Source organism: Callospermophilus lateralis, chromosome 9, assembly GCF_048772815.1.
Source record: "Callospermophilus lateralis isolate mCalLat2 chromosome 9, mCalLat2.hap1, whole genome shotgun sequence".
NCBI lineage: Eukaryota > Metazoa > Chordata > Mammalia > Rodentia > Sciuridae > Callospermophilus > Callospermophilus lateralis.
Window position 1 is genome coordinate 52,799,931 of NC_135313.1, and position 14,797 is coordinate 52,814,727.

At 36.5% G+C, this 14,797-nt stretch overlaps 1 protein-coding gene across 1 annotated transcript in view; it reads left to right on the forward strand.

Annotated features, from left to right (window-relative positions):
• Ccdc141 (coiled-coil domain containing 141) overlaps positions 1 to 14,797 on the forward strand; it is a 183,373-nt gene that overhangs the window by 61,622 nt on the left and 106,954 nt on the right. The window contains exon 7 of the mRNA XM_076866268.1: positions 9,646 to 9,762. Within this exon, the coding sequence (XP_076722383.1) occupies positions 9,646 to 9,762 (117 nt within the window). The remainder of the gene's footprint in view (positions 1 to 9,645; positions 9,763 to 14,797) is intronic.

Here is a 14,797-nt window from a genome sequence, read left to right on the forward strand (position 1 = left end):
TTGAAAGTAGCAGACACCTTTGCTGGAGTACTTGCTAATCATTACTGTTTTCAATGACATTGCAGGTCAAAGGTAGCAACAGAGGGACTCAGATACAAATAGTACGGGGACCAAACCTGCTTTCACCTTTACTAGCTTAGATGGATTTGGACCATTTATCGGCCTCTGTGCCTTGGTTTTCTTTTTGGTAAAATAAGGACAATAGTAGCATCTGCCTATAGATTTTGTACAAAATAAATAGAGTCATATATGTACAAATGTTAGAGCACAATCTGGCATATGTTAACTGCTCAGTAAACATTCAGGTGTTCACCATAGCGGTATATGGCACTTTCTGAGCTTAGATATCACTGGCACAAAATTCTGCATATCAGCTGGATCCCACACCCATTCTCTAAACCACTATGTGATCCTAGAATTCTAAAATGTTCTGATGTGCAGGGGAATAAATGCCATTTTATGACTTGATATCCAGCCTAGTTTATTCAAAAGTTTTGCTTTTTCTCCCAGATAGTTAAAAATCAACTTTTCAGCTATCCACCAACTTCCTCCACCCTTTAGGTATTTCTTTAGCTCATTTATATTTATTATACTTAACTACAGTTTCATTAAATTTAGTTTGTTACTTCTATATACAGTTGTCCTCCCTTATTTGAGGTTTCATTTTCTACTGTTACCCACAGTCAACCATGGCTCAAAAATATTAAATGGATAATTCCAGAAATGAAAAATTCATAAATTTTAAATAACTTTTATGACAGCAGGTTATTGTAATAGTTCTATTTTTATTTCCTTGACATTCTGGAGATCTAACCCAGGGCTAGGCACCACTGAGCTATATCTCAGTCTCAGTTTTATTTTATTATTAGTTATCAATCATAGTTAATACTTTAGTATGTCTGATTTATAAATTAAACTCTATCATTTATGTATATAAATATATATATATATATATATATATATATATATATATATATATATATATATAAATATATAAAAAAATAGCATGCATAGAATTTAGTATTGCCCTTGGTTTCAAAAATCCACTTGGGTCTTGGAAAAATCCATTGTGGATGTTCATTTAAACCGATGCTTTAACATTTTGATTATTTAATTCCCCAAATCAGTTGGTAGGATGAATGTGGAATATTTACTATGACTGAATTCATTCTCCAAAGTGATGCCTATGTTCTCTTTGGAAGGCTGGGCTTTGCCCCTACCCCTCATACCTGTTGTGGGACAAAATTTGCTAGTGCTGCCTGAGCTGTCTGCTGAGCCCCATGCTGCCTGTGTATCCATCTCCTTTCTCCTCCCTGAACTCTTTTTCTTCCTTGTCCTGGTGTTGGAGTTGGCTTTCCTTTTTGTGTCAGCACTGCCACCATCCCAATCTGGGAGGGGGACTCATTCTCTCCTTTCCCTCACTTTCAGGGTCCCCAAAGACAAACCTAAAGGCTCAATTAATTTTAATACATTCTAAAGGGAGACTTATAATTAAACAAAATAACCATTGTACTTTAAAATGATTACAACATCGATTTAAAATTTAGCAGTGATTTGTCTTCTGAAGACACATGATATTATCTCACATTTCTTTTAACAACCAAGGGTTTAGGTCAAAGCTTCAAACTGAAATACATGAAGTTGCATGACCTTGGAAAATGTCAAACCTCGGTCCTACTCCTAATGTCTGTCTGTCTCTTTTTTCTATCTTACATAGTGAATGTAGTTGGTTCTCGTTCTCCAGATCAATTAGGATGGAAAGTTATATTGGGAGAACCAGGCCTTAGTTATTTTTGGCAGGAACACACATGGCCAAGAAACTGGGCAGGGCTCTGTTTCCTTTCTAGAAAGAAGACTTCTACAGCTGGGGGAATTCCTCTCAATGAGTTGGAGGTAATTTTAAAAATAAAATATGAGTCCAGAGACTTTTGCTGTACTAATTTTATTGATTGGACTAAATAGCTTTCTACCACTGAGGAGCTGAAATTGAAGAGCCCAGCTAAACAAAAATAGGATGTGAGGGCAAGGTTGGGAAGGGAAGTCTTTATCTTTCTTGGGAAATAAAGACACAGAGAAATTATTTGTCAATACAAGTCAGATTGTATATATGATATATATATATATATATACAGAGAGTATATATTTTATATTATATAATATAAAATATATACAATATTATATTATATATAATATTATAATTCTATACAGGTTCAAAGGTGATCTGTGAAGCTACTTATAAAATAACAAAATTTGCCTCATGATAATATATTTTAGTTCTCCTTATCAATCAACAGAGTCATTATTGTGTGTGTGTGAGTGTGTGTGTACACATGCATGTGTGTGTATGTTTGTGTTGCAGGGGAGTGAACCCAGAGTCTTGTGCAGGCTAGGCAAGTACTCTGTCACTGAGCTATATCCCCAGACCTTTTAATTATTTTTTCAAGACAGTGTCTCATTAAACTTCCCAGGATGAACTCCAACTTTTGATACTCCTGCCTCAATTTCCCAGTAGCTGGGACTACAGACATGTGCCACTCACAACCAGCATTTATCCTGGGATTTAATCATTTGGGAAGACACTAATGCCTTCCAGCTGACTTCAATGACTTAAGGAGAACTCCCAAATTCTACAGCAGAAAATTGTGAACATTGTCCTCTTTGAAACTCTGAGACTAAGCCCAAATAACAACAGCCTATAGTTAGATGAATCCCAAAATGCATTTAGTAAAAGCAACCCAATCTACATGTTTAGTAATGTTAAGAGACAAAGTTATAACAAATCCATGTTTTCATGTTTATTTGTGATTCCAGAATCAGGCAGTAGTGTGGACCAAAAATGATTTGGAATGCTCTACTACATCACATGGGGTGGGTTATAGTCATAGCCAGAAAAAAGGAAATGACATCCAGAGATTGGAAGTTAGGCACAGAGAGAGAGTACTGGTTACAGCTCACACCTGTCTTATTTGAACATAGTTTAAACAGTTGTACTCTTATGACTGACTGAGACTCTGCCTCTTGTTACCAGAGTAGGTCATAGTCAGTATCAAGTTAGGTTGCAATCCTTCTCGTACGAAGAAAGCTTTAGGCCACACTTAAAGAATATGGAGGCAGTTCTAGGCCAAACAGTTCACTTTAACAGGAATAATTGTTCTTTTTTTTCCCCTACTCCCAAGTCCTCAGGTACAACATCAGAACATGTCTCTACTACCTCTTCTAATGTCATAGTCACCTAAATGAAACCAATGGATATTTGATTCTGGTTATTGCCTAGTTAAGTACAGAGCACATTTGACTGAATTGCCTAACACAAAATACAGACAACAGGTTTCTAGTTTCCTCACCATTGGGGGAAAAAAAAAAGGAAAAGAAGAAAACCCAAAACCTTTTGGGAACTAAAATTGCTGCTATAATACTAACATGCCTTCAAAATCAAAGTAGTCATTGGAACTGTCACCTGTGGCCATCAACTATAACTGAAAATATTTTGTTATATATGAGTGTATTTTTGGTAGCTGGGAGAGAGAGCTAGACTGTCAAAATGTCTTAGGTTAAAGAAGATAAATAACTGATTCCTCCCTGCCCATCTCTTTATCATTTTTTTTTTTTTTGGTCTCTAATAATAGCTGGTTATTTGGCAAGAACTGTTCTCTTGGAAAAGAAAATGAAAATAATTTGAAGAGATTATCATCTTCCCTTAAGCATTTTTATTAAGGTGGTTTGAATTGCTTATTGCTGGTTCGCCTCCTTCAATATAGTCTTAAATAAAGATTAAAAAAAATAAGATCCAATCTCAGATTGTAGAACACATTGCAGAAAAAGAAACTAGTGGTTTGTGGCAGTCTGATGCGTGACTTCAGGCTATGGCACTAGTTCACATGCTTGCCACCTGAGTTGTTTATCCTTGAACACCTGAGAGCATTTTGTATTGCATGTGTTCTGATGTTTCAGTCCTATCTTTGGCATGTATCATTTGGGAACTGGTTCTCTTGGTCTGTGCTTGCTGTCACCTCTGCCCATGGCTGGCCTCTTCCTCTCAGGCATTTCTGATGGGTCTGGTACATACTTCCCTTAATCTCTCCAATGCACTATTTCCACTGAGCTCCCACAACTGCACACAGGGCCATTTTCCATGTTAGAATTAGGTTTGATAAATACAGCCTTGCATTGTGGTTTTGATTTTAAGACTGGTCATCATTACAGACTAATAAGAACCACTTCTCTTTTTCAGAATTCTTTATTTGTATAGATAGATATGATGAAAAGGAAAAATAATTACTGGATCAGGCGGCATGAACTTCAGCCATGGCATTCCTGTCCCCAACTGTAGGACTTAGGCAAGTTGCTTAATCTGTCTGGGTTTGAATTAACTCATTTATTGAAAAAGCCATTATCTCCATATAGAAAGGGTATAAAGATTAGATGAGATATTGGTGTAAGCTACCCAGGTAGTACCCTATACCTCTCTGTGAAGGTCTACTCTTCTCTTACTTTCTTTATTCTTATCTTCCAGCAGGGGTTCCAGGTGTGGGGTAGAAAGTTCAACAAAGACTTGTCCTTTTTGCCCACAGATAACTTCTTCAATACCATTCCCTTCCATCCTTCCTACTCAATCTGATACACTCCTGTATTAACTCTCATGAATCTTCAGTTCTCTCTCCCTGCCATAAATGCATGCCTCATCTAATCAAATATAGAAAAAAATGTGAGGAGGAACCCATTTGTTCCCTGTGCTTTCCCCAAAGCTGTCTTCAGCTGTCCTCCTGTATTCAGCCAGTGAACTCAGCCAATCAGCTTCTTTGAATGGGTCATTAGTTGTTCTTTCTCACCAGCTCCCACCAGTGATCCATAAATGCACCCAACTGATATCTCATTCCACTATTCTCCTGGCTCTGCATTTTAATTTGCTGTTAATTAAAACTCAGTCCTTACATTTACATTTAAGAAATAAATGATTTTTTGGAACATCCTTGAATTACAGAACCATCCAATAAAAATCTGTGATCTTAAATATTGTAGTAGCCATTTAAAAAAAGTAAAAAGAAATATTCAAAAAGTGAAAAGTAATCATATATATTTAAACCCAAAATGTTCAAAATATTATTTCAACAGGTAATTAATACTAATATATTTGTGTGTGTGTGTGTGTGTGTGTGTGTGTGTGTGTATGTTGTAGTGGGGATTCAACCCCAGGGTTCTCTATCACTGAGCAATATCCAAAGCCCTTTTTATTTTTTTATTTTGATATAGGATCTAGTTAAGTTGCCCAGGCTGGCAACAAACTTCAATCCTCCTGCCTTAGCAAACTGCTGGGACCACAGCATGTACCACCCTGCCCGGCAATACGAGCATTCTTTTTTCCCCCCGACATTTTTTATTGATGTGTTATAGTTGTACATAATGATGGGCTGTGTTGTTATATATTTATACATGCATATAAGACAGCAATATAATTTGGCCCATATCATTCCCCCAGCACTTCTCTCTTCCCTTCCCACCTCCCATCCCTGGTCCCCTTCCTCTACTGATCTCCCTTTGACTTTCATGAGATCTCCCCCCACCTTTCTTTTCCTTTTTCCTATTTAACTTCTGCATGTAAGAAAAAAACATAGGACCCTTGGCCTTCAGAGTTTGGCTTATGAAAATTCTAATATTCTTGATGAGATACTTTCATTATTTTTTTATGTGAAGTCTATGAGATTTGATGTGTATTTTATACTTACAGCAAATTTCTGATTGGACTAGTCACATTCCAAAGCACTTGATGGCCAGGTGTGAGTTAGAAGCTAATAACTTGGGCAGTGTAAGTCCGCGCTCTTTGGCAGAATTTTTCTGGCTTCTTCAGCTTTCAAGTTAGCCTCTTGGTCTTATTGAACATCCCTGATTCTCCTTTGTATTTTTGCTGACTTCCCTTTATCTCTCTTTTATCACCCTCTGATAGATGCCACATACCCTCTCCCCCCAACAAAATATCTGTCGCACTTCTTCCCAGACTTAGTTCTATCTCCTTCAAGTACCTAGAAGCTCCGTCAAACTGATAAGATGATCATAAGCACATTGCTTAAGTCAGGCTGAGAGATAGGAACTGAGAAAAGAGAAGAAAAGTGTTTTCACTTCCTCTTTTAGTCTAGCAATGCCTAGAACTCATTTCAGTGTACACTTTGAATGTTTTTTGTTTTTCCTTCATTTTCACATTCTGTCAACCCATGGGTCATATTTTCATCCTTTTGCAGGAATCTTGTTCTACAAACATGTCCATATGCATCATTTGCTGTACTTATCACTCAGGCTTTGGGACAGCAGCTGATCTAAAGTGCACTTGGAATATCTGTGCAGCTGTCTATAGTAGCTACTTACAGGATGGCATGATTGATTTACTGGGTATCAGAGTATTGTGGTTGACATGCTCTTGGCTATTTAGGGTGTCTTATTTTAGCCTGAGAAGGACTCTGAGAGCCTGTTTTGCATACATCCCATGGCATATATGATAAATCTGAACTATGAAGCTGCCTCTGTGTGTGTGAGCACCTCAGGATGAGATGTAACACCCTCACAATCTACTTACTTTGGAGTTTTTATGCCAACCTGTTTTTGTTTTGTTTCTTTCTAGGGTGTTATGGCAATAAAAATGTGTAGTTCTTGGGCTGGGGTTGTGGCTCAGCGGTAGAGCACTTGTCTAGCTCATGCAAGGCCCTGGGTTCGATCCTCAATACCACATAAAAATAAATAAACAAAATAAAGGTATTGTGTATAACTAAAAAATAAAAAATAAAAAAAAATGTGTAGCTCTAGAGAATCAGCCTGCTTTAACAGGCAGGTATTTTCACAGGAAATACTGCATATCACCAGGTTTTTTACTTACATTCTCTTTTAGGGAATAATATTGCCTCATAAGAATAGTATCCTTTGGGGGTTAAAAATAGTATTGGCCCAATCTAGAGGATGAGGTCACTTAATACCATTTATAAATGAAAATAACTCACTCCTCACTGACTTTCATCACTACTAGCCTGTGTTAAATAACAAGTTTTTAACTCATAAAATGTAATAGGACCAACTGAAGGTTCAGTTTTCTCACCTGTTTGGGGAGATTAGTGGACACCTGTTGGTACCCATGTTTCATTTACTCAGCTTCTATATTAACCGTCTCTAATAAAGCATTCTTGAGATTTGTAGGCACCTCCCCTCCCCTCAACACTTTAGCTAAGAGCAAATGAAACTTAGCTAGGCACAATGGTGGTGCACGTCTATGATCCAAACAGTTTGGGAGGCTGAGGCAGGAAGATTATAAGTTCAAAGCCAGCCTCAGCAACTTAGCGGGACCCTAAGTAACTTAGTGAGATTCTATCTCAAAAAAAAAAAAAAAAAAAAGTTGGGGATGTAGCTCAGTGGTTGAGAACCTCTGGTTTCAATCCTTGGTACAAAAAGACAAACAAATAAAAAGAATAAAATAAAAGTCACTCCCAGTGCTTAATAAAATAAATTATCTCTGAAATTCAGCTAACTTCATGATTCATTTCACTTTAAGGATGCTCTTCAATCATTCCTTGTATTGTCTATATATGGACTAAGCTCACGAGAAATTACTTTGTTTTATAAAAATTAAACAAGTCAATGAATAGATTTTATTACTCTTGTTGAAATTCTCTGTGGGTTCTAATATGTACATGTACATATCCAGTTATAACTGGGACATGAGAGAAACAGACTGACTTCAAGTAATTGTAAATATATAAACACAATATTTTAAAAGTAGAAACTATGAGATAATATATATATATATATATATATATATATTACCAAATAATCTGAAAAAAAATGAAGCATATTTTACATGAAAACTGCTTTTCTTTGCATTGAGATTGGACTAGAGTTTAGGTTAACAGAGATTTCCAATATCAGAAAGCTGAAAAAATCCTCTTGCTCCATACAGCCTGCTCCATGCTGGAAAATACTAAGTTGGTACTTTTGCTCTCATAATCAGCTCTGCAATATCAATCCTAATAATGATCCTGGGGTATTCCCATTGTATATGAGTCTTTAAGTCTGAATTCTGGTGTGTGCATGTAGGTGTGTGGTACACTTATTATGTGGAATTTTAGACTTAATCTAACTTTATCCTAGACTCTTGCTTCACACACATCTTTTTGTTTCAGAATTTGGAAGAAATCCTATGGCAAGATAACCTAGAAAATTAGTATCAGTTTTGGGATATGTCCACCATTTTGAATGGGCAGCCAGTATCTATTTCTTGGGTTTGAAGTTGTTCTCCTTGATGATAAGGTTTTGTAAGACCTCAAGTTATCCAGGCATGTATCTGGGAATAGCAGAAAGAACATGTGTTTTGAAATCCTATAGACTTGGAGGCAAATACTGCTCTGACACTAACTATGTGGCCCTGGATAATCTTGTCTTTACAATTATTATATCATACTTATTATAAACTTGTTGAGAAAAATAGAGATTATTATCCCCAAATCAACTAGCCAACTGTTTTGCTTGTAGTTTTCTATCAAGCAGGGCTGGGGTTGTGGCTCAGTGGCAGAGCGCTTGCCTAGCACATGTGAAGCCTTGGGTTCAATCCTCAGCACCACATAAAATAAATAAATATGGGCTGGGGATGTGGCTCAATTGGTAACGCATTTGCCTGGCATGTGCGGGGCGCTGGGTTCGATCCTCAGCATCACATAAAATAAAGATGTTGTGTCCACCGAAAACTGAAAAATAAATATTAAAAAATTAAAAATAAATAAATAAATAAAATAAAGCTATGTGTCCAACTATAATTTATATATATGCCATGATGTGATCATAAGGATATAAGGATTTGAGAGTATAAATTCAACTCTTTTATTTAATTAGGATAAGGAACCTGCATTCAGGGGTCCCAAGTCAAAAGTCCCAGGTCAAACTATAGCATTGTTTGAAAAATGTATGGTATCAGGATTAAGGATGAAGCTTAGTGGTAGAGTAATTTATTAGCATATTTGATGAGTTCAATTCCCAGCATTGAGAGAGAGAGAAAGGGACAGTGAATTTATGGCTTCTTTCAAGTTCTTTGATATTTGTTGTTTTAACATGTTGTATGGCATGTAGTGTAAATCGAATCTATATGAATGAATCATGCCCTTAGCCACTTAAAATGTCAATGGAATTTTAATAACTTTTCTGTTTAATTTCTGCATACAGATTTCTAGCAACGATAGCAATCTAAGTAGTTTTGCATTGTCTTTTTTATAGTAGAAAATATAATTTTATATGTTTAATATCCCCATCTAGGTCTATGTAACTACATTCAGATTCATATTTATATCAATGAAAGAAAGCATTTGAAAAGAATGTATGATTTATAGGATACAAAAGAACTCATTTTCATTCTTTTTGAGATTTTCTTTATGCCATGTAATTTACTGAGCTGATAAGTAATTTTTGTGCTTTTCTGAAATGATTTTTTTTTCTCTTAGGAATGTAGAAGTTGAAATGAAGAGAAATAAAACCTTATATTCATTTAATACATGGGATTACTTTATAGAAGGAGAAATTAAAGTGGCTTAAGCTTTAAAAGGTTGAGGAATTATTCCTGAGTTTATACTGACTTATTTGCATCATTTGAATTTTGTTCTTTCTTTGTTGCTTCTTTCCTAGGTTACTTGCTGGTTTCAAAAAACCATAAGAGATTTGCAGGAACAAAGTCTAGGTTCATCACTTTCAGACAATGAGGAGCTAACTTGTAAGCACGAGGAACTAACAATAAAAGCAAAGGTAAGAGACATTAAAAATAATTGAAAATGCATGGGGTTCTCTTGAATATGTTTGTATGAGTGATTTAGAGGAGGGCTTCTAGAACAGCAAGAAAACCAACATCTTTTATAATCTCTATATTCTTAATAGTGAACTACATACCAGATGCTGTGCAAAGAGAGTATATTAGATGCTTTATTTAAATTATCACAAAAACCCTAAAAAGTATGTATTATTTTTCTCGTATTATGGATCAAACCAAAGAAACAAAACAGAGGCTTGGAGATGCAAAATAACTTGACCATTACAGTGTCTTTTCAATGACAGTGTTGGAATTTAATTCTAGATTTTGTCTAGTCCATGGCTCAAGGTCTTTACACTTTGGTAGTTTTCTAAATAATTTTGTCTATCCTGAGATCTCAACTCACTGTCACTTTCAAGGTATAGTTTGATAACTGTTCCCATTTACATTTCCCTAGTTCCTTGACTCAAAATTTCTCAATTTTATAAGAAGTATGGGCTGCTGGCCAGGTAATTTCTTGATATCTGGAATGTGCAAAAATAGACCCATGGAGGGCTGGAAGCATGATGAACAGGGAAGCTGGACTATAGTTGTTCCTCTTTCCATTGAATTTTGTTATTTAGAAATCAACTCATTTGTACAAGTCGGGTCTGTAAATACTTTCCACGATTCTTTATAGGTGCTCCATATTGATCTGTAAGAAAACAAATTTCGACATAATACACTGAGTGAGAACTGTGAATACTGTATACAGCATCAAGATTTAAAGAACTCTGAATTATTAATATAGTGGGTGGTTAGCAGCTGTAGGTAAAGCCGTCAAGAAGTTCTGGGAAATAAGGCACCAATGCTACCTAACAGTGGTTGAAAGTAGTGAAAACAAACCAACTATTCACATGTCTAGGATGGGAATTTATGGGGAGGGGACAGGCAGTAGATTGCATTTATTTAGATTTAAATCTTCTCATAAGGATCATGACATATTTTTGTCTTGTTTTGTGTTAGTTTCTTTCTTTTATTTGAATACTATAGTAAATTGTGGGTGTTCAAACGGTTTGATTTGAATATCTAACTGATCCATAAAAGGCACTGTTACAGGGGTCTGTTGATCCAACAGTGATGCTCATTTTTTAAGTTCTTTACATTTTTTTAGCATTTAAAAAATCTACTTATAAAGTTAATTTTTATTGAGGTTATACAATAATTTATTCTGTGTGTATCAAACTCAAATTTTATCAGAGAAAATTCTGTCAAAATCTTCAAATGCTAAGCACAAGGGATGGCTTGAATTGCGCATGATAGCTACTTCCTTTAAAACAAGTGAGCAAAACCAGTATAACCACATAATTTAGACTTACCATGAGTTTTGGTCACTATAAACATGGAGTTAGTATGGTTTTTTACAGCCATGAGGTGAAGTAGAATATTTGTTAATGTTTGACTTTGGTTTTAGTAGGGCACAATTTCTATCACAGTTTGCAGTTCATATTTGAACCTCTGATATGCTTAAATAGAAAAGCATACAGATAACTTTTCCATCATTATCCTTAAATTACAAACATGGCTGTGCCATTTTGCATTTCTGCCAAAAGTGAATAAGACTTGCTATTGTTCTCTATCCTTGCTAACATTTGGTACTGTAGGTATTCTGGATTTTGGCTGTTCAAATAGATGTGCAGTGGTAGCTCAATGTTGTTTTAATTTGTATTTCCCCTGATGACATAGGAAGCAGAGTATCTTTTACATCTATTTGCCTCTATATCTTCTTTGTTGATATGTCTGATAACATCTTTGGCTCCTTATTTTAATGAGGTGTTTTGTTTTCTTAATGTTGAGTAGAAATAAATTTTTAGTAATACACATTTTATTATGCCAAGTGAACAGTGGAAAAATTCAAAACTCGAAGGAAAATAAAAGTTAATCCTTCAACTGAAAGATAATCATTATTAATATTTTTGCACATTTCCTTTCAGTCTTTCCATATATAACCCTAGAGATACATTAGAGTCATGGTCTTTTACTCCATCATATTGATGAAATTCAAATAGGAGGATTACTCATTTTATTATACAAAAAAGTTAAGCTATAAGAATATCCAAGAAAATATTATAAAAAGGACACTAATTCCTGATAACTTCCATGATGTTCCCGACTAGTCTATCTGCTTCCTTTAGGGTTTGAGCTATTCAGGATCTCATGCAGAAGCTGACTATTGCCCCAGGCACTCAAGAGGTTTTCAAGGCAAACTATGTCTGAAAATTGAGGCAGAGAAATCTCTCCATTACATCACTGAGCCTAAATATATTTTCTCAAAATAAATACTAGTGTTTTTGACTAGGAGTTCTTGTTTTCTTTCTTCCTATTAAGCATTCTTTTTGATGTGAAATTCTTTCCAAATTACAGGTTGGCCTATGGAACCCCCAGTCTCAATGCTGTCTTTAGAGACTGCAAAAATATCAAACAGTTATTCATTCATTCATGCATACATTCTTTCATTCATTCATTTTGTGGTACAGGCGATTGAACTCAGAGAAGCACTGAGTTACATCCACAGCCCCTTTTATTTTTTATTTTGAGGCAGAGTCTCTCTAAGTTGCCCAGGTTAGCCTCACACTTGCTGAGGCTGGGCTTGAACTTGTAATCCTCCTGCCTCAGTCTCCTGACTCATTGAACAGCTATGCAGAGTGGATCAAACAAATAGAGATAAATACTCAAGACAGGTATAGTGGAACATGCCTGTAATCTCAACTACTTAGGAGACTGAGGCAGAAGGATCACAAATTCAAGGCCAGCCTGAACTATTAGTGACATCCTCTCTCAAAAAGTTAAAAGGGCTGGAGATGTGGCTCAGTGGTAGAGGGCTCCTGGGTTCTATCTCTAGTACCATGGAGAGGGAGAGGGAGAGGGAGAGGGAAAAAGAAACAAACATAATTTTTTGATATAAAAACTTTTAAGAATTTGCCATCAATTTGGGACACTAGATTGTTCAATGGCAACACAACTGGTTGTCCAAGGCAGCAGGGGTCTCTGAATCACATGCATTGAAAGAGCCCCATCAATGGAAGTGCAAAAAATGGAGTGGCACTCCATTCTAGGGTTTGAACAGGTGGATGGAATATGAATGGTTGATAGGAGAGATCTTTCCAGAATAAGGCAGAATTAGGCAAACAGCATCAGAATAGTTTGTCCATGAAAACAATGAAAGGTCCTAGTAATGAACACAGATGAGAGAGAATAAAGAGGTCATCTCAGAGGCAATAGATGTATCCACAGTCATTCAATTGGAAGTAATAGTAAGAATCCATGGTCATTCCTAGTAAATTTCTACAGGTTGGGGGCTAGCAAGATTCCTGAGGCAGTGAGAAGTGGGACTAGAAGACCTCAAAACTCCCTTTATCTTTCAAACCCCATCAAGGAGATCAGATTATACTGCAACATCAGTTATGCTTGCTATATTTAAAGCAACATCAGTGTAAAAACACTTTTCCAGAGCTGATCTAAAGGAGTAGGGCTGGGCTAGGAAAATGGCAACGCGAATTGAAAAAAAAAAGACAGCATCTTATCCCTTGGGATTCCCAGCAGGCAGTTGGGAAGAGAAAACATTACCTAAAATGTACCCCAGTATATCTCCAGTCTGTGGCATCCACCATGATTCTATTTAACTCAGCCACATGCCCCAGACACTGAGGTTCAACCATTCTTTGGCTCCCCACCAAATGACCTCTAAACCTCTCACTTTGTTGTCCTTTACAAGAAAGACAGCATCTAGTTTGAAAGCTCAGTGCAAAATGAAGATTTACAGGCTTTAAAAAAAAAAATTATTGAGAATTTCAGGATAGCAGCAGCAGAGAACTAAGCCAAGCCTGGGGTCCTTCTAAACGCAGGCCCCTGTGTGATTGCACAGGTAAGTTGATAAAGCCACTTCTATTTACAACCTTAGGAGTGCTGGAGGGACCTACAAACCTTTGTTGCTTAGACATTTTCCTTAGCCACTTTTATAAACCTCATGTTTTCTTAACACACACACACACACACACACACACACACACACACACACACACGAGAAAGGAGAGCTATAATTCTTTGTCCTCCCCATACTCCAAAGCAGAATATGTTCAGGGAGTAAAGCAACACCTAGAAGTTGACTGTAATGCTATAATGAGTTGCATCTAAATTAAAAAAATAAAAACTGGTAAAAATTCCTGCTGTGTCACTTATAACTTGACCTCTCTGAGCCTCACTTTCCTTATCCAAAAGGAGGAAACTTGAAAATTCAAGTGGAAAATATTTGTGAAAGCCCTCTCCTTTTAGTGGTGACCCCCCAAGTGTTGTATCTCTTCTAATCTATAGGGTGAAATTTCAAATAGTTTTCATCTGTGCTTTTTCAATACTGGTATTCCTTATTGAAGAAGGAAGCCCATTTTCTACGTTGATATATAGGAAACAGTATATTACATTTTGGATTTCTGTTTGGGTATGGATATGAGGAGAGGGAGGGGAATGTTCCTTTCAAAGATTTAGCAGAAATAGGGCATCAAGCTGGGGATTCATTAGTAAAACTCATATAAGTAATCTGATACACAGAGAAAGCAGGTGTTTCTACTGCCTACCATGAGATGGAACAGCAGGGAGTGGTCTACACAGCTTGTTAGTGTATTCAGTAAGTTCTTTCCAAATAAACTTCCAAAAATGTCACTATCATTTCTTGCTGAAATACATTCAAAACAAGAAAGATAACCACTTTTTTCCCTCCCTCCTTCCCTCTCTCTCTTATTTCTTTCTTCCCTCCCTCTCTCTTCCTTCCTTCCTTCCTTTTCTTTTTTCTTTTCTTCTCCCTTCCTCTCTCCCTCCTTCTTTTCTCCCCCTTCCCTCTCTCCTCCCTGCCCCAACCCCCACCCCCTTTCTTTCTCTGGGATTGAACCCAGGGGAATTTACTCAGCCACTGAGCTACATCCTCAGCCCCTTTTTTTTTATTTTTTATTTTCAATCAGGGTCTCACCAAGTTGCACAAGCTGACCTCTTGCGTTAGCCTCC